The sequence below is a fragment of the Mchenga conophoros genome, linkage group LG16 (assembly GCF_057382185.1).
Source record: "Mchenga conophoros isolate Kocher_MC1m ecotype Shallow Benthic linkage group LG16, M_conophoros_male_GT1.1, whole genome shotgun sequence".
NCBI classification, from domain to species: Eukaryota; Metazoa; Chordata; class Actinopteri; order Cichliformes; family Cichlidae; genus Mchenga; species Mchenga conophoros.
In genome coordinates, this window is record NC_140541.1 from 15,104,134 (window position 1) to 15,124,819 (window position 20,686).

The following is a 20,686-nucleotide window of genomic DNA, read 5'->3' on the forward strand; positions in this document are numbered from 1 at the left end:
TGGTGGCAAGTGGCATCTTGGCAGCTGCACGCTTGACTTTTCTCAGTTCATGGGCAGTTATTTTGCGCCTTGGTTTTTCCACATGCTTCTTGCGACCCTGTTGACTATTTTGAATGAAACGCTTGATTGTTCGATGATCACGCTTCAGAAGCTTTGCAATTTTGAGACTGCTGCATCCCTCTGCAAGATATCTCACTATTTTTGACTTTTCTGAGCCTGTCAAGTCCTTCTTTTGACCCATTTTGCCAAAGGAAAGGACGTTGCCTAATAATTCTGCACACCTGATATAGGGTGTTGATGTCATTAGACCACACCCCTTCTCATTACAGAGTTGCACATCACCTAATATGCTTAATTGGTAGTAGGCTTTTGAGCCTATACAGCTTGGAGTAAGACAACATGCATGAAGAGGATGATGTGGACAAAATACTCATTTGCCTAATAATTCTGCACTCCCTGTATGTTGGATGTGCCACGCAATGCTCAATTACATGGGTGGGAACTAGTGTGTTAGCGCAGATAGCATGCACGGGGCGATCAGGGGTAGCTCGTGTAGGAGTGTTTAGCTTATTTTATGAGTTTAGAAATGTGTTAACATAGAATGTAGAACTATTGTAGAGATACTGCCCTTAATATAATAAAGGCCTCACTGTGTCATGAACTTAGGAGTAGATGGTAGGAGACCCCTCCCCCACTTGAACTGTGAAAGTAAAACAGAGAGCTGAGTGGAAATTTCCCAGAGAATGTTTGGGTGGGGGTCTCAACAGAATTATTAGGCAAATGAGTATTTTGTCCACATCATCCTCTTCATGCATGTTGTCTGACTCCAAGCTGTATAGGCTCGAAAGCCTACTACCAATTAAGCATATTAGGTGATGTGCATCTCTGTAATGAGAAGGGGTGTGGTCTAATGACATCAACACCCTATATCAGTTGTGCATAATTATTAGGCAACGTCCTTTCCTTTGGCAAAATGGGTCAAAAGAAGGACTTGACAGGCTCAGAAAAGTCAAAAATAGTGAGATATCTTGCAGAGGGATGCAGCAGTCTCAAAATTGCAAAGCTTCTGAAGCGTGATCATCGAACAATCAAGCGTTTCATTCAAAATAGTCAACAGGGTCGCAAGAAGCGTGTGGAAAAACCAAGGCGCAAAATAACTGCCCATGAACTGAGAAAAGTCAAGCGTGCAGCTGCCAAGATGCCACTTGCCACCAGTTTGGCCATATTTCAGAGCTGCAACATCACTGGAGTGCCCAAAAGCACAAGGTGTGCAATACTCAGAGACATGGCCAAGGTAAGAAAGGCTGAAAGACGACCACCACTGAACAAGACACACAAGCTGAAGCGTCAAGACTGGGCCAAGAAATATCTCAAGACTGATTTTTCTAAGGTTTTATGGACTGATGAAATGAGAGTGAGTCTTGATGGGCCAGATGGATGGGCCCGTGGCTGGATTGGTAAAGGGCAGAGAGCTCCAGTCCGACTCAGACACCAGCAAGGTGGAGGTGAAGTACTGGTTTGGGCTGGTATCATAAAAGATGAGCTTGTGGGGCCTTTTCGGGTTGAGGATGGAGTGTTAAGGACAGAATGAATGGGGCCATGTATCGTGAGATTTTGAGCCAAAACCTCCTTCCATCAGTGAGAACTTTGAAGATGAAACGAGGCTGGGTCTTCCAACATGATAATGATCCAAAACACACCGCCCGGGCAACAAAAGAGTGGCTCCGTAAAAAGCATTTGAAAGTCCTGGAGTGGCCTAGCCAGTCTCCAGACCTCAACCCCATAGAAAATCTGTGGCGGGAGTTGAAAGTCCGTGTTGCTCGGCGACAGCCCCAAAACATCACTGCTCTCGAGAAGATCTGCATGGAGGAATGGGCCAAAATACCAGCTACTGTGTGTGCAAACCTGGTAAAGACCTATAGTAAACGTTTGACCTCTGTTATTGCCAACAAAGGTTATGTTACAAAGTATTGAGTTGTATTTTTGTTATTGACCAAATACTTATTTTCCACCCTGATTTACGAATAAATTCTTTACAAATCCTACCATGTGGATTCATGGATTTTTTTTTCACATTCTGTCTCTCACAGTTGAAGTGTACCTCTGGTGCAAATTACTGACCTCTGTCATCATTTTAGGTGGGGGAACTTGCACAATCGGTGGCTGACTAAATACTTTTTTGCCCCACTGTAAACGCTTTGATATTCCCTGACCCTAATTTCTCAGGTTTGTTTACAAGGTGATCTTTATATTAATGTGCCTGATATCTGTAGATGTCATGTTTGGCTGTCTAAATTGCTCTTTGATGTTAGCAAAAAACAAACTTATGGTTAAATAGATAAAACACTTTTTTTTTTGTTACGGTTTTATTAGGCGTCTAAAGTTTATTTATATATATACACTGTATACTGTGAACATTTTCATATTCTAGGGCTGATCTCAGTGTTAGGTTAAAAAGTTTAACTTCGATTTACATTTCAATACATATATTATCTTTTCTTTGTCATTTTGTGTTCTTTGTTTCTATTAATGCTAGGGGTCTTCGTCACAACTTAAAACCCACTTTAAAAGCCACTTTTCTTTATGCAAAGCAACTTAAATCTGACTTAAATCTGTTTTTACAAGAATCTCACTCTACTATCAATGATGTTAGTTTTTGGCAATCTCAATGGGGAAATTCTATATGGTTATCTCATGGAACTGAACGATCAGCAGGGGTATCAATCCTAAAAAACAGATATAATGGGGATGGTTTACATACAGAATGTGATTCTGCAGGTCATTACATATGTCAAGTCACAAAATATAATGATTTAGTTTTAATTGTAACTAATATATATGGGTTTAACACGAAACTAGAAAATTATCATTTATTTTTGACGATTGAAAAAAAAATCTAGCTGATTAAATAAATTTGGAGACTTTAACTGTATTATGGATGCTGAATTAGATAAATTTCCTCCAGGACATTCGAACAGAATTAATACTACATTGAAAGCTGTTATGGTACGCCTTAAACTCACAGACATTTGGAGATTCAAATATCCTCAGTCCAAAATGTTTACTTGGTGCAACAATTCTAACTCGAGACATTAAAGGATAGACTTTTGGTTAGTTTCGGAGAGTTTTAACAGCAATAGCATAGATGTAGGTGCATGGCCTTCTCCAGCAACAGATCATAAAGCCATATATATTAAAATAAATCTAACTTCTCTCTCTAATTCGTCTGTTGTTAAATTTACATATTGGAAACTCAACAGCTCATTATTACAGAAAGATGATGTGAAAAAGGATCTTAAAGAATTGATCTCAAACCTTTGGTCTATAGCTCAAGAAGATTGAGCTATAGACCAAAAGTATGGAAAGTATGGAAATAACTAGGAATTATTAAAATTTGAAATTGGCAAATATTTAAGGAAGGTTGGCAGCCTTAATGTGAAATCCAAAAGGTTAGAGGAAGAAAATATAATCTCTCAAATTAAACAGTTATCTAATAAACAAATTGGCACTTTAACTGAAGAGGATAAATTGAGCCTTGCTAAATTACAAGATAAATTAGATCGTTTATACTCAGACAAAGCAAAAGGAGCCTTTATCAGATCAAGAGCGAAACGGCTTGAAGAAGGTGAGCGTAATTCCCATTATTTCTTCAGTTTAGAAAAGAAACACTCAAGCATAAATAATATTAGCAAATTAATGATAAATGGGGTTATAACAGAGGATTACAGATTAATCTCTAAACATTGTAGTCATTTCTATAAGGAACTTTATAGCTCTGCATTTTCTCAGGAAGCTACAGATCACCTCTTAGAATCGCTGAATGTTAAATCTATCAGCCAAGAAGATTCGATATTGTGTGATCAACCCATTTCATTAGAAGAAGTTAAAAATGCAATTTGGCTATTAAAAATAGCCAAATTGCCCAAACTCCAGGTACGGATAATTGGAGACCAATTAGCTTGCTAAATAATGATTATAAAGTATTTGCTCTAATTGTAGCTAACAGACTTAAGATGGTTCTTGACTCAGTTATTGATGAAACACAATCTGGCTTTATGCCCAAAAGACATATAACTAACAATATCAGATTGGTTTTAGATATTCTGGATTATTCTGACCTAATAAATAGCAATGGTTTCATTTTATTTTTAGACTTCTACAAAGCCTTCGATGCGGTGGAGCATGAATTTATATTTCAAGCTCTAGATAAGTAAGGTTTTGGCACTTACTTCTCTACAGCGATTAAAACTTTATACCATAACAGTAACAGCAGTATTAAATTAACAAACGGTACTTCACCCAGATTTAACATACAAAGAGTGATAAGACAAGGCTGTCCCATTTCTCCATATCTGTTTTTGTTAATTGCCCAACTATTGTCTAACCATATAAAATCAAGCAATGTAAAAGGTATATCGCTAATTGGCAAAGATTTACTCACAACACAATAGAGTATAAGAGAGTATACTTTTAAATAATTTTGGTGAACTGCTGCTTTGCTTTGAAACTGAAAATCTTTAAAGCTCATGTTGGTTTGTTGCATGTATAATCTGGCACCTCTTAAACCGTAACCACAAGCACTTCCACTAGAGGAGACTGTTGTGCTGAACTTCAGTCAATGCTATGTGGGAAAGCTGTTTTTCAGTTAAGGCAGCTGTGTATTGAAACCAGGGCTACAACTAAAACAAAATGAAGCAAAATGTGTCAAATTAACTAACATGTTAGCTGTCGGGGCTACTGCTGCTGCACTATCACAAGCAGTACCTGCAACAACTTGTAACAAGCCCTTGCAGTCACAGGAGTCTGCTGTTGTTAGCACTAGCCATGGATAAATGCAAGAGGAGGGACAGCAGTCCAAACAAGAGTATGAGGAAAAAAGAGTAAGCTGAAATTAACATAGTAAGAAAATAGATGGAGGAACATAATTAGGAAAGGAGATATTCAAGGATTCAGGTAAAATTAATGGTGACTTTGATCATGAGCAACTAATAGCTTTTAATTGTAACATGCTGGAATGCCACAAGGAGGTCATTAGAAGGAAGTGAACATGATTTATTGATGTACAGTTGAGTTTGAGGTTTTTGGCGGTTAGACTCTGATGGCCATCACAGCAGAATGGAATCCCAGCTTTGACAGGGATTAGGGCAGGATCCCTCTGTGTCTAGATGCTAGTGTGGAGATGAAGATGGAGGCTTGAATGAAGCCTGAGTGACGACGTAGAAGTGATGATGGGGAGGAGGAGGTTTGCACAAGGTTTCTGCAAGGAAGAATGACAGATGCACAGTGTATGCATTAATGTAAAACACTAACACAGTCACATTAATAGCTGCATTTAGACATTTCTGGTTTGTTACAGATTTCAATAGAAAAAAATTGGTTGCTGTCTGCACTGCCGATAAAGAAGTCTCCCAGGGAACATAATATCTGCTCCATTTCTCCAGAAATAAATACAGTGGTGGGCTGAGCCATTAGTGTGTTTAGCCAAACAAAGACAGCAAAGGCTTCAAGATGCTGCTGCCTTGTTTTTAGGTTCAAAAGAACTGCTCAGCAGATTTCTAGAGGCATCAATTATATAATTGTTAACACTGAATTGAATTGAGTTTAGTCCAAGCTCAGTGTGGTTCAGTGGGTATTAAAACATGTGTTACCGCCCGGTTCGGCAAGGAATGTAAGGAAGTAACACCAGAGACTGCCCCAGTCCGTGCCAGAGGTTCGGGCTTTAGAGATTGACACATCTTGCAGGAGCTTTCCGCTCTTCAGGAACTCTCTCTGCAGGAGGGGGAGATTCCATCTCCAGCTGCCTCCCTCTTCCCGCTCCACCACAACCACCCACACATGCAGGGCCTTGGAGTAGGGGTATGTCACCAGGGTGCAGAGGAGGCTACCCCCCCCCCTCTGTCCCCTTCTGGCTGCCTCTGCCTCAATTTATCTCACAACTTAGACATTCACATTACTCACACTCTCATTACACATACATATAGGATCTTGGGAGTGGGCCTGGGGCTCGGTCACTCAGGCACGGCTGGCTGCCGGCGGAGCTCACGGGCGCGTCACTGCAACGCCCCCTGGCTTCTGCTCCGCGGCTGCTGAGTGAGCCCTCATCTGGGACTCTCCTCAGCTCTTACTGGGACAGTGGCGCGGCTGCCCCTCTGTTGGTCTTCCTTGGTCTCTTGTGTTCTGGGGGCCTCTGGATGTCTGGAGTTTTGATCTCCTCCATACCTGCTTCATGCCCTGGAGGACGGGGCTGTGGCCCCCCCACACCCTCTAGCAGATCATTACATGAAGGAACCTTTTAAAAAAAAACAAAAACAAAAAAAAAACAAGCGCGTCCATGCTCACAGGTGTACACACAGGTGATCACACCCACAAACTACACCCTTTTTGGCTCCTACCTCAAAGCACACTGTGTTCTGTTGATCTTATGTGCTGCACAATAATGTTTAATATTTAGTATTTACTGTCATATTCCCATATATCATTGTGATGTTGTTTATTCTATTATTCTTGTTCTCTTCTGCTTGTTTTCTTTTTTCTTTCTCAACAGGTGATCCAGGTGATCGATAGATGCATTTTTTTTTCTGCCCATTCTGTTGGTTTTTGTTTTTTGCCCTTCTCCCCTGTCCCTCTTCTCAGCTGTTTCTCTTTCCCTCTTTCTTTCTCCCCTTCTTTCCCCCAGTCAAGTCTGTCCCGTATTCAGCAAGTGAAAATAAAGTAAACAATAAAAGGTGAATCAAATGGACCATTACGGCAAGGCTGGGATGGTCAATTTGGTAAAGTAAATCCGTTGGGCATCTTTCTTTGCCTTTAGACAATAATTCTGATGGCAAAAGAGCCAAACGGGACAGGCAAAAAAAAAAAAAAAAAGAGGTTCGGGCTTTATTAACATTGGCAATCATAAAACACATACAACAGAAAACCGGCTGGGAGCCTCAGCGCCTCACAAAGATGTCCCCTCTCACTTGTCACGTTTTCCTCCTTATATAGCTGCACTGAACCTTATTCTTCATGTCATTGGCTCTCTTCTTAGCCTTGAACTCCGAGGCAGCCACTCTGAGGCAGCCACTCTGAGGCAGCCACTCTGAGGCAGCCACTCCTCAGCGAGCCCAGGCCCACAGGAGCTTCGTTACTAGAACCCACCTCCTCATGCTCCGTCTTGGCCATAACAGCATGGCTAAATAACAGAATGCAGCGAGAGTGTATATAATTTGAAATAATTTTAAGGAAATTTTGCATTTGCTTTGACAATGTTGTTTTATGTAATGTTGGCTTATTTCATAAAATCCTAAACCTGGCACCACAGCCTCTTTGACATTTCTTTTCCACTTAGCCACCTGTAATAAGGGATTTTCCCCCATAAAGGAATAAAACTGGACTTTTGAAAATATTATTTTATTTTGAAATTGGCAAAAAACATGGCAAAATGATGTGCAAGTCTGCAGTCTTTGAGCTGTGCAACATTTAATGAGGTTAGGACCAAGCACCAGAGGGGCGAGAAGATGGGACACAGTCAGTCAGCATCTAAAAGGCAATTCTCAACTACTCTTGCCTCACACAAATATGAATCCATATCCCATTTAAACCAAAATGTAATTAAAACAGAATGCAGTGATTTGCAGATGTCATAAAACCACATTTTGCATTTACAATAATGCAATAGTGAGTGCTGCTGTAAAAGAACCATTAGTGGCAGTATTGCATGCATACAAGGTTTAATGAGGTAAAAACTTTGAGGTAAATTTTCCATTACACCCCTAAAGATTGGTTATATCCAGTATGAATTTCGGAATTGAGTTGGATCAGCAGCAGAAAGGATGACTTGATATCTTAAACATGGCTTGCTGCAAATTCTGTGGGCCCTGCTATCATCCAAATTATATCAGTAGCTGAGCAGGGGAAATCTCTCACTGGGGAATTCAAAGTGAATCTTCAGATTCACAGAATCAGAATAAATTATTTTCTAACTTGTCCTGAGCACACGATGGATGGTAAAGAGTGTGGGAGAGTGAGAGCAAAAAGCTCCTCTGTGCTTGAATGAAAACAATGTAACATTGTGTGTGTGTGTGTGTGTGTGTGTGTGTGTGTGTGTGTCCTCACTCTGCCTGTTACACCCAACTTATTGTGAGAGAAGATAGTAAGCAGTAAGATCGACCCAGCAGAGTTGGTGAGAGACCGGCAGTGATCAATAATTTCTTTTATAGAAGAAAATAAGGGGTGGGGGTCTCAGCAAGCCCCAGACCATGCGCCCCCATAATATGGGACTTGGCTCTTGGGGACCTCAGCGTCTCTGAATCTCCTCAGCTGCTGCCCTCCCTCGGACCGATCTTCCGGTGATGAAAGTGGGCGGTCTCTGCTTCACATCTGCTGTTCATCTCCAGCCTTTTCATTTGTCTGCTCTCTTCAACCACCGCAGAAGTATCTGAGCGAAACGGCAGAAGACGGGGTATGTAGAGGTTTTTATTTCAGCCTTTTTGAGCCCTTGCATTTTTTTAGTGCTGAAAAACTAATTAAAAAAACATCTGGAGGGCCTTCTTTATAAAATTATCATTGAATTCGTGCCTTCTTTTGAGCTCAAGTTATGCACACTTTTTTTTTTTTTTTTTCTAAATGACATCAGAAACAGCAGTATGCGACATTACGTGATGGCAGAGCTTCAGTTCATCCTTTGTCATTTTTTTTTTTTTTTTTTTTTTTTTTTTTTAATAAATAGGACAGGGGGAATGAATGAGAGAAAGAGGGGGAGAGAAAGAAAGAAAACCAAAGGGGAGAAGAGACGGTGAGAAGGGGGGGGAAGAGAGAGAAAAAAAAAAAAAGAACTCCTGGGTCACCTGTATGGAGAAAAAAAACAAACAAACAAAAAAAACAAACAGAGGAGACAGCAAACAACAAAGAGCAACATAATAATAGAGAAAACAAAGCACCATCACAATAAACTAGCTAGTCATAGATATCAATATTTACTAAATAATAAACGATATTGTGCAGCACGCAAGATAGACAGCGCACAGTGTGCTTTGAGGCAGCAGCCAAGAAAGCTTTAGTCCGCGTCTGTGAATACCCATGTGTGCATACCTGTGTGGATCAGCATGCTTGCATTCCAAAGGTTTCTCCATGTAATGATCTGCTAGGGAGTGTGGGGGGGCCACAGCCCCGTCCTCCAGGGTGTGAAGCGGGTTATGCACACTTGAAAGGTCCATAACCATTTTTAATGTCACTTCAAATTTTGTAGTTTAAACCACAAGTGTATGTTACCGCAGTGTGTTTGACATGCACTACCTTTCACATATTACATACAAAACCCCCATAAACAAAATAAGTTACATGTGTTTACACCTTAATAAACAAACAGCTAAGTGATCTCATACTTAAAACCTGGGCAAACGCCCCATTTATTCAATCCATTGTGGATTGTAAATATATGCGAGTACAACAACATTCTAGAGTTTCCGATTTGTACTCTAGTTGTAACTGTAATTGTAACATAGGTACATATTTTTTGCAAGTACTTGACTCAGTCTAGTAGATATCAAAAATCTCAAACACATCCCTCTATGCTTCATCAGGCACGGTATTTTACCAAAATAACAGATACTAAAACTAACGAGAACTTCTCAATATTTTTTCTTTTCTTTTCTTTCCAAGGTCACAAAATAATTTGGAACTAAAATGTTTTTTCACATCTAGTTTTAGTTTTCTCTTAGAAAAGCTGTGAGAGAGATAAAGGTTATCTTATCTGTGTAAAAATGAAGCAACATGTTAGCAGCTGCACTGTCGACAGTAATGTCAGCAAACTACTAAGCCCTCGCAGTGACAGCAAACTGCTGTTATTAGGATTAGCTGAGAAAAAGTGCAGGAAGAGGAATCACATTTTCAACAACAGCATGAGAAACAGACAGAGGAAAATAGAATCAATGTGGTAGGAAAATAGATAAAGAGACATATTTAAGAATGGAGCAATTCAAGTAAACGAACGGCTATTTTAATCATGAGCAGCTTCTAATAGCGAAAGTGTAACTTTTAAGTATCACATGCTGCGCTGGAGTGAAACTAAGATGTCCTAACTGAACAATAGCTGTACTAACCTGATAAAAAAGAAACTTCAGTATCAATAATCAAAAAAATTTGAAACATATAGGGAGAGAGCACAGAGCAAAGGACTGATTGTACTTGACGAGAAATACCAGGGACGATTTTTTTTGTGTCCCAGACATGTCTGTCACTTTGCTGCAGAAACTCTCTGATGTGACTATATCCTATCATTCATACTTGCTCCGAAATCATCGAGTGCCCATATTATTAACAGATGCAAGACTAATATTGCCACATATCAATATAATAGTGCTTCTAAAAAGTTGCATTTACAACAAATCTCTAGAGGAAAGAGGACAGGAACTAGAATACAGTCAGAACAATGTGTAATAAAGGCTTTTGTGTAGCTGAAGGATTACATGGAGCCAGAATAAGACGATATGGAGCATTTCACTCACTAAAGTTAGCTTGACACAGAAGTAACAGTCTTAAAAATGTCCATTACACAAGGCTGACAAATCTTCAACTGAGGTAAATAACTGAGAGTAAAACAGTTGAAAATAAAATCCTGAGAATTTTCTGTATTTATGTAGATTCCATCATATTGAGAAGCCAATTAAGCAGACAAGGCAAAAAAAAAGAAAAAAAAAAGAAAAAAGAGACTTTATTATTATTAATATTTATTTTGGAAAGGGATCCAGTATTACATTAATATGTCTATACATACTTCTAGTGTCTGGCATACAGCTTTTATCAGAATCAGCATACTTTATTAATCCATAAATTAATTAATCCCTGCATGTTATGTAAACATTTCCGGTATACACAATATATACACAGCTTGAGAATATGTCCAGTTTCAGTGGTGACATAACTGCACAAACTACACATGAAATATGTAACTTCCACTGAAACCAGTGATAATTTGACTTTTCACATGTCCTCTGCTGCAGAGCTCTCAGAGATAATTCGTATCTGCATGCAATGGAGGAAATATATTTGAAACCTGATAACCGAACATCTTCAACAAATCACAGGGGTAAGAAAGAAGTGACAGAAACAGGAAGAGGTTTGTTCATATCTCTTATTACTCTTGTATATTTTGGTGGGATTTTCAGACTCCTGGTTTTTTCCCCCCTTTTCTCTTTTCAGGTCGAAGGAGCTCTAAGAGGAGTTTCTGTTTAGTTGGTATTCTCTCTCTTTGCCTGTTGGGTGCTTTCCTGCTGGCTAGACTGATCACTTTTGGTATTTCCTGTGAGTTGGATTGTTCATAAATATTTCTTCTAATTTACAGTCCCAAAATAATAAATAGTTTTCTAATGCAATTCTACTGAAATTTAACAAACATGGTAACATTCAAATCAAGAAAGTCTCACAAGTTCAAAATTTATAAATAATTTTAAGAGGACAAGATCACAGTCATAATGGTTCTTTATTCACATGCCAGTATAAAACTGACAAACATATTTAACATGTTTTAAAGGCAAACTTTTTGTTTAACTCTAAAATACATCTGAAACAGTCTCAGGATGAATGCACGAGGTCTTTTGAGTTTCAAATATATGAATATTTATCTTTATTTCAGATCATAACTGCTTACATGATTCAGCTGATCATCTGCCAGAAATAAAGAAACAACTTTCTTCAATGACTGAGGAGAGAGACCTGCTGACTGAAAAGACCAAAGAGCTGAAAACGCTGCTATGTTTGTCCAATCAGTGTGAGTTGTATGAAATGTTTTGTCTTAGTAAAAAGCTTTAGTCGGGAATTCAGTGGTTCAGTTTTTTCCTGCTTAACATAAATTACTATTGGGAATCATTATTAATATCTATTTATATGAACAACTGTCAATACCTTTGCATCTATGCTTTCAACATATAGCTTAAAATTTGAATTTGAATTTGAATATGAATTGCATTGGTGCATCTTGTACTCATTACAAATTCACATTTATAAGGAAGTTATGACTGAACAAAATGACTGTACCATCATTATTTAGTAATTTCAAAACTTTATGAATCCAAAATAGAACTTAATGTTTGTTAATGAATTTTATTCATTTTTAATCAAGTTTTCATGTGCAAACTTTCATTGTAGCAAAACAACATTTAACAAATACAACGAGCATTAAACTCCAGAAAGTTGATTCTGTTCATCTGGACGTAGCGTTTTAGTGGGAGAATCTTTTTGTCACTGATCCAAGTGACTTCTGCTTCAGTCTCAGCTGACTGCAGGTTTCCCCAGCTTTATCAATAATGACCTGAACTAGTGCCACTGATTAAAAATGGGCCTTCAGGTCAGGTTCATGGTCATTAATATGCAACTTGTAATGACCATTGATCAGTGAGCATAAAAGAAAGCTGAAGTGTTTGTGTTAGCTGCCAGTCTTCTTACTCCTGTATTTTCTCCTTTTTAACTCTATATCTTTAAAACTGTTAACTATTCAGTTGCTCTTCTATTTGGTGATGATTTGTGTTTCAGTAGGGATGCATCTATTCACTATCATATCTCTTTTGAACTACATGTTTCACCTTCAGTTGTTGCTGTATCTTAAATTCATTTGTGGTAGGTAGGTTTAATCACATTACACAAAGATTTATCAGGCTTTTACCCTTGTAGTTCACTGACATATGGAAACTGGCAATTTTAGTATGTAACAGTGTCAGTGTGGAAAGTCAGGGTTGCACGAATTAGGAAAAACTTAAGTCTCATTTAGTCTCAAACTTTAAAGCAATAAAGTTTGAGTGAAATTAGCACTTTCTTTATTTGAACTCTATAAATTTTTAAATTATTAAATATAATAAATTATGATTATTATTATTATTAATTATAAACATTATATATATATTTTTAAATATGCATATAATTTCCCAATGACAGAAAAAGATTGACGTATTACAATAGATTTCTATACTGACAATTTTGACATCAGCACAAACGTTCTTTGAAATTAATATGGATACCATTACTGGAGATTTCTTGGACTTTTCTTTTTGGACTGTGGGAGGAAGCTGGATTACCCAGAAAGAACCCATGCAGGCTCAGGGAGAACATGCAAACTTCACACAGGTCTTGGGCAGATGTCTGGATTTGAGACCAGGACCTTCTTGCCCTGAGGAAAAAGTGCAAGACACCACCATGCTGCTCAGGGCAGGTTAAATTGTGCCGGGACCATATCATCAGCGACGTGGTCACTCCAGCCAAGACCATAACATTTTAGTGGGAGAAAATGGGTCACAGCACATTTTTTTTGGTAAACAAAACAAGTTCACGTCATCTTTTGAATCCTCAGCAGGAAATGTGTCCCACACACTTTGTTTTTAGAATAACTTATGGGAGTGGAACTGTTCTCTGTTAATATAAAATAAATTAGGTATTAAAACTGTCACCATGTTAAATACAAGCAGACAAATATAACAGTCAGTAAGTGAATAGACTGTGCAAAACTCTTTGTGATCAAGACTTTGGAGGATTGAAATTAAATAGAGATTGAATGAGCATCATTATAGAGTTCTTAAAGGATCTTTCCTTCCACCAGACAAAACATGTCCTGTAGGATGGAGCAAGTTCAATCATAGATGCTATCTCCAATCGGAAAGGTCTGATTCGTGGGATGCAGCCAGAAAGAACTGTACAGACGAAGAAGCCGATCTGATAGTCATTGACAGCCCCGAAGAAGAGGTACAGTGTGTTATTGTGTTTGTAAATAAACACAATAGTTCAAATTCTTAATTTTTTCTTCCTAAAAGTGTTTCTCATGAGCGTTTGAACGTTTAATCAACACATATCTAAACACAAAAACCTGAAATAACTGTAATTCAGTGTAGAAAACTGTAACTCAGTGTAGAAAACAACTTACAGACACTTTCTGTGGTTCTATATGGAATTTGTCTTAGCTGAATAGTTTCATTCTTCAAAAACTTTGATGAACATGTGAATTTTAAAACATATTTATAGAACTAAAGTGTGTATATTATATGGGTCCTTATTTAAAGAAAGAATAATGAAATGTGGTGGTTTAGCAAAGATAGGAAAAACAGAATATTATAAAATGCTAAAGAATGCAGGGATGCAGCATACAAAGGTTCTTCCACTGTTACTTTGCAAGAGAGCAGTTACTACCAGGCGGATGGGAGTCTGTAGCCAAAGTGCCGGAGTGGCAGAAAGTCCAGGGATTTGAAGCATTGTCTTGCATGGTAAATGATGTCAGACAACTTTTGTGCCACGGATTAGCAAGTCAGTGGTGTCACTCAATAAGTCATGACAGTGACTCTTTTGCAGTAATCAAAACAGCCGTTTTTGAAACTTGGCAACGATGGAAATGACTGTACCAAAACCAACACCGTGGTCCCAAAATCTGGCAAAAAGCAATAGACCAAGGATCTGGTGTACTATCGCCTTGACATCCTCTATTGTTGTGTTGTGTTGCATACAAATGCAGCACTGCTATACAACCTCACTAATATTAGGGTGGTACTCAGTCCAGTTTTTGTGTGGCGTCAGAACTACTGGGACACCGCTGCCTGGAGGGGAAAACAATAGAAGAACGATTTAACTGAAACTAGAAACAACTTGGTAAACTTTACTGTGTGATGCAACATTAATGTGACAATTTAATACCTTTTCTGGTCCTACAGTGTAAATAACCAAATAAATAAAAAGATACGATTTGCATGTGGTAATTCGTTTGAGTTAGCAATGTAGTGCTTACCTTCGCTTTAACTATGAACAATTTCTTGTTCTTCACTTTCTACAATGCAGCATTATTTACCCATCCAGATTGTATATCACAGAATAAAACTGGTTCAAAACTAAAATAAAATGTTTTATCCTCATGTTAAACAGACTTTCCTCTCTACAATCATCAATGAAGAAACTTGGATTGGTTTGAATGACAAAGAACAGGAGGGAACATGGAGATGGGTAGATGGTACTCCACCGACTCTGATGTAAGTCTTCACTTTGGTTCATTTTGTTACTCTAATTACATTTTCAAATCAAAGTTGTTGAATCCACAGATGCATGCAGAATTGACATGAATGAAGTAATAAGATAATGTTGTGACTGACCTGCTAGGTACTGGGCATCGAGTCAACCTGATGATGGTGGAGTTGAGGACTGTGCTTATGTCAGGAATCACGGCAAAAATTCTTGGATGGACTTTCGATGTTCAGCTTCTTTTCATTGGATCTGTGAAAAAACACTAAACTGCAGTACAGTTTACTGACAATGACCTATTATTAAATTTTTTGCAGTTTTTTCTATCATTCTATTTTAAGTTTAGTCTGTTTTATTCTGTTATACTTTCAAATGTATACCATACGTGCATCTACTGGGAGGCTAAGGGGTAGCACTGGCAGCTGCCAGTATTTTTATTCTAGTGTTTACAGTGTTGATTTTTGTGTTTCTTGAATTTTTGAATTGTATTTTTATTTAATTGCCATTGCTTTATTTTCTGTGATAAAAATAAAATAATAGTTCTAATAAGAATTATTAGAAGAATAATTATTATCATTATTGAGTCTCAAGAGAATAGATTTTGCACAGATCTTTATGATCAAGCCATTGGAGCAGTCCAGTTTATAGCTAGCTTAAATATATTGTTTGTAATTTCTTGTAGAAAAGACATGTTCTGGAGGATGGAGCGAGTTCAACTGTAGCTGCTATATCCGGTCTCAAAGCTCTGGTTCCTGGGATGCAGCCAGAAAGGACTGCAGAGACAGAGGAGCAGACCTGGTGGTTGTTGACAGCCCTGAAGAACAGGTACTGTGTTTATGCCTGTGTGACTTATTGTGTTTGTAAATTAATAGTGAAATTCAAGCTCCTTATTTTATGTAAATAATGTCGCCCTCTTTTAAAATACATGACAACGATTCAACACATATATCAGATCAGATTATAAACATAAAACCCAAAGTTGTTCTGTGGGAAAAAACTCATATGACCACATAGTTTTCTGTGATTGTGTAAATGACTTAATGGAACCTTCAATTTAAAAAGTGTTACCACAATTAGGATGAAATAAAAAAAGATGAATATGAGGATTTCAAATCAAATTTATTGTACCACAATGACTCAGAAATATACACAGACAAAAACATTAAGGGGGAAATAACCTGTCAATGGAAAAATAAGAAAGTATGGTGGTGTATAAAGAAAAAGGAAATCATAATATAGGAGGATTCTGAAGAATGCAGGGAATGCAGTCAATGGACCTTTAAGAGTCCACTGACAGAACATAGTACCATTTTAACCAGTCTTTTGTAGACAGTGTCAAAAGATTTTGGTGGCAATGACTTATAACATGTTAAAGAAAAAACGTGACAAATGTATTAAAAGTTTTGAATGAGTTTCAGCAAAAAGTGCATCAACTAAAATTGTGGTTCAAAACTAATATAAATTGCTTTTACTCCATATGAAAAAGACCTTTCTCTCTACGATCACCACAAAAAGAGTTTGGCTTGGTTTGACTGATGAAGAACAGGAGGGAACATGGAAATGGGTGGATGGAACTCCACTGACTCTGTCGTAAGTCTTCACTTTGGTTCAGTTTGTTACTTTCATTAAGTTTCCAAATGAAATGTGTTAAACATATACACACTACTGGTCAGAAGCCTGGACATTCATAGTTTTGATGCCTCCAGTGAGAATCTGCAATGTACAATAGTCATGAAAATAAAGAAAACCATGAAAACCATTAAACTTTTGACTGTTAGTATATAAAACACACTGGTGAACTTACATTTCAGTGGGTTGAGCCAAACTGCAAGGTCAAAAGCTTAAAGATGTACACTAATGACTTGTTTAGACAACATAGGTTAGAAGTTGCTTTATCAACTATGATGTCTTGCTTTGATCTCCATATGAAACTTTGTTATCTTAAAAAAGCCCTGTCACTACACACCAAACATCTGATTTTTGTCTCAATAATAAAAGCAAGCTAATATTATGGTTATGGACTTACTAGGTACTGGGGATCGACTCAACCTGATAATGGTGGAGAAGAGGACTGTGCTCATGTCTACAGTGGTGAGGACATGACCATGAATGACTGTTCATGCTCAACTTCTCTTAAATGGATCTGTGAAAAAGCACCAGACTACTGTATTGTTTCTTGAAGATCTTTTACTTGTTACTTCAGTGCAGACTTTCAGAGAGAAATTATTGAACACCAGCATAGCTGCATATGTTTAAATTTTGGGTTTCTGTTTGGTTTTTATTGCAGTGTTTTAAAGTTTTGATTTTTGTGTTTGTTAACAAAGTATACTAACTTTGTGTTAGTCAAATGTTACATGAAAATGAACAATGAGACAAAACATTTTGAGCATGCAATTTATTGAAAACAAAGCTTATACTGTATGGAACTGTTGTCCTTTTTTATAAACCTCCCTTGCCATCCTGACCCAAAGGTTCTCAATTGGATTTAGATCAGGGAAACGTGCAGGATGGTTCAAAACAGTGATGTTATTGTCCTGGAAAAAGACCCTTGTCCTGCAGGCATTCTGTACTGCAAAGGTAGCATTGTCCTGTTGAAAAACCTAGTCGTTACCACAAAGATGAGGGCCCTCAATCATGAGGGATCCTCTCTGCAACATCTGGACATAGCCAGTGGCCGCTAAAGGAAAAAGCATCCCCCGCCACTGTGGCGCATAGAAAACATCTCAGGTGGGATCTGCTTGTCATGCCAGTAACGTTGGAAATCATCAGGACCATCAAGGTTAAATTTTTTATCAGAGAATACAACTTTCTTCCACCTTTCAATATCCCATGTTTGGTGCTCCCTTGCAAAGTCCAAATGGTCAGTTCTGTGGCATTCAAGGAGATGAGGCCTTTAGCAACATTTTTTGTTTTTGAAGTCCTTCAGTCTCAGATGCTGTCTGATGGTTATGGGGCTGCAGCCGGCACCAATAACAGGCTTAATTTGGGTCGAGGATCGTCCAATTGTCATGAACCGTGTGTGGCAGGCAGGATTGTACCCAAATGCAGACTCACAAACAGGATTTGAACACAAAAACTCAGCTTTATTGCTGGTACAAGATAATACAAAAATTAGACTGGAAATCTAGAAATGGAACTATGAACAGGAGACAGCTGGGTATGAGGGAGACACTGACATAAATACACAGAAGGATAATGTGGGAAGTGAGAACACACAGGGACTACAGCTGACATGAATTAACATGACGCCACAGGGGAAGCAAGACTAGACACACCAAACATGGAAACACTTGACTTTCATAATAAAACAGGAAACGGAGGAACATGGTACAGGAGTGGAGGAAAGGCAGACAAGAGAGACAGAGGGAGCACGAAGGAGCACAAGGGAGAAAGAAAGGAAACGAGAGAGACATGATAGACTGGGCAAACATGGATAAACATGACAAGCAGGGGGGAACAGAATGAAACACGAGGAGGGAAACAAAACACAAGAACTCACACAACAAATATAAACACAGAGACATAAAGGGCAAAGACACAAGAGAGAATCTAATAGTCTAATAATAGTCATTTATTATAATAATAATAATAATAATAATAATAATAATAATAATAATAATAATAATAATAATAATAATAAAAAGATAAACAGAAAAACCTGGGCACTACAGAATAAACTCAAGACTAACAAAATGGGCTTAAATCATAATACAAAATGACATCAGAACACAAGAAAACTCAAAATGCTGGATCAGTGACCCAGGACCATGACACCAGTGTCTTGACAGACAGCCAACTGAATCTGCCGGCTCAGTGTTGGTGAAATTTGACTTTTTTGTTCCATAACCCTTAATCTTTAAAGAAATTCCAAAGTTCCACCTCAGCAGCATAAGACCCGGCTTATGCACTTGAACAACCCGACCACATTCAAAAAGAGAAAGCTTTTTTTTTTTGCCTTTGCTATCAGAACATCGTGAGATTGTGATTACCTGAAAATGAATTCACATTTTTGCACAGATTTGGCCCTTTAAAGGCAGGTGGTCCTAAAGATCCAACCATGCAAAATATGATTTTTTTGTCATTTTTCAGGTGGTCTTGAAATTTTGATCGGGACTGTATGTATTTAAGATGATGCTTAGATTAATTCACTTTATTCCACGTCTATATCAACTTCATACTGTCTGGTATAAGAAACAGAGTATACTGTTGGCAAAGGTAATCAGCCGATATAGCTCATTCATTAAACTGCTGACACCTTGTTGAATTGAGTTTTGTAATTCCACAAAGAGCAGCAGGTCAGCTGATCACAGCCTGTGCATTAAGAAAATCTGTTGGAGCTCACAACAGAAATTATTGTGAGTTGTGATTATTTTTCCTACACATGTCTGATCTCACTTCAACCCTTGATCGTACTCATTTTACTTTTTAGGTGTGGAGGCAAAGTCCATCTACAATGTAGGGAACAGAAATTAGTTATTTATAAATTCTCTTTCACTGCTTGTGCTCTACAAGATTCAAGATGAGTACAGTCATTAGAATTAGATTAGAATAATATTTTATTGTCATGTACTAGCCTGTGTATAAAACTAGATGGTAGAACTTTTCTTCAAGGATCTCATTTTAATTTTCTTACTCTTGAGTACATTTCAGACCCAGTACTTTTTCAGTTTTATACTCAGCATAAATACATCTGAATTGCATATTTAATTTCCATTATATTTTGTCTATACAGTGTTTATTCGATTGCTTAGAAGTGTAAAAGAAAATTAACTGCAATATATTTAGATTTCTTTTGCAGTGGGAGGGGTTTTTACACTGATGTGTAATCATTATACCAATATGATGAATCTCATCTTCTATCTGTGAAGCTCTTTGTAACTGTGTTTTAAAAACTGCTATGCAAATAAAGTTGTGTTTTTTTGTCATTATTTTTATTATTGTGTAGAGACGCAAAATGAGTACCCAAGCATTCGCAGGAGGATTAGTGAGCATCTCTCAATTTCTGAAATGAAGGGGAAATGAAGAGGCAAAGAAAATATGATGAAGGAATTGACGGAGCTCCTGAGAGCAGTTGAAGAGGAACAAAAAAAAAAAAAATGCAAGCAAACAAAACAACTGAAAAGGCAAAGGCTTACTTGGGGCAAGTCCAGAGAGAATTTACAGAAGGCAAAAAAGGAAAATTAAATAGCAAAGAGCAAATTGTTGCCTCATTCATTCAGACAGTTAGGATACTGATTGTCTGATCCCTATTTGCCTCTAGCAATCGTGGCTAGATATTAGAATTAATCGTTTAGGGTCAGCATCATGTGTCATACTACCAAATGTGCTCTTCAAAGGAGGGTTGCTTCAGACTGGGTTTTTCTGTCAATCCACTTTTTTTAACAGATAAAAGAAAAAAACCTGACTCATTCGGTAATATCAGTTTGCCAAACACATGGCTTTGTATGGACGGAAACACAATGGCAGAAGAAGATGGGTGGATGGATACTCTAGGAACAACAAGTAAGCTTGCAGTACAAGAGTGAAGTGATATGGTACTATAAGGTCACTAAGTTAAGATGGGGCCTGCTTATTTAAGACCTTAAGACCTTCTGGATTTAACAGGGAGCCAGTGAAGGGAAGCCAATATAGGAGAAATATGCTCTCTCTTTCTAGTCCCTGTCAGTACTCTTGCTGCAGCATTTAGGATTAACTGAAGGGTTTTCAGGGACTTCCTGATAAT

At 37.9% G+C, this 20,686-nt stretch overlaps 1 protein-coding gene across 1 annotated transcript; it reads left to right on the plus strand.

The window, feature by feature from the left end:
- Positions 1-8,245: 8,245 nt before the first annotated feature.
- Positions 8,246-19,872, plus strand: LOC146556454 (C-type mannose receptor 2-like). The gene is made up of 10 exons (XM_085250413.1): positions 8,246-8,440; positions 10,980-11,065; positions 11,179-11,280; positions 11,612-11,746; positions 13,565-13,707; positions 14,872-14,975; positions 15,103-15,239; positions 15,647-15,789; positions 16,451-16,554; positions 16,994-19,872. Exons 2-10 carry the CDS (start codon positions 11,011-11,013, stop codon positions 17,142-17,144), a joined length of 1,074 nt encoding a protein of 357 aa, XP_085106539.1. The 5' UTR covers positions 8,246-8,440; positions 10,980-11,010; the 3' UTR covers positions 17,145-19,872.
- Positions 19,873-20,686: the final 814 nt, after the last annotated feature.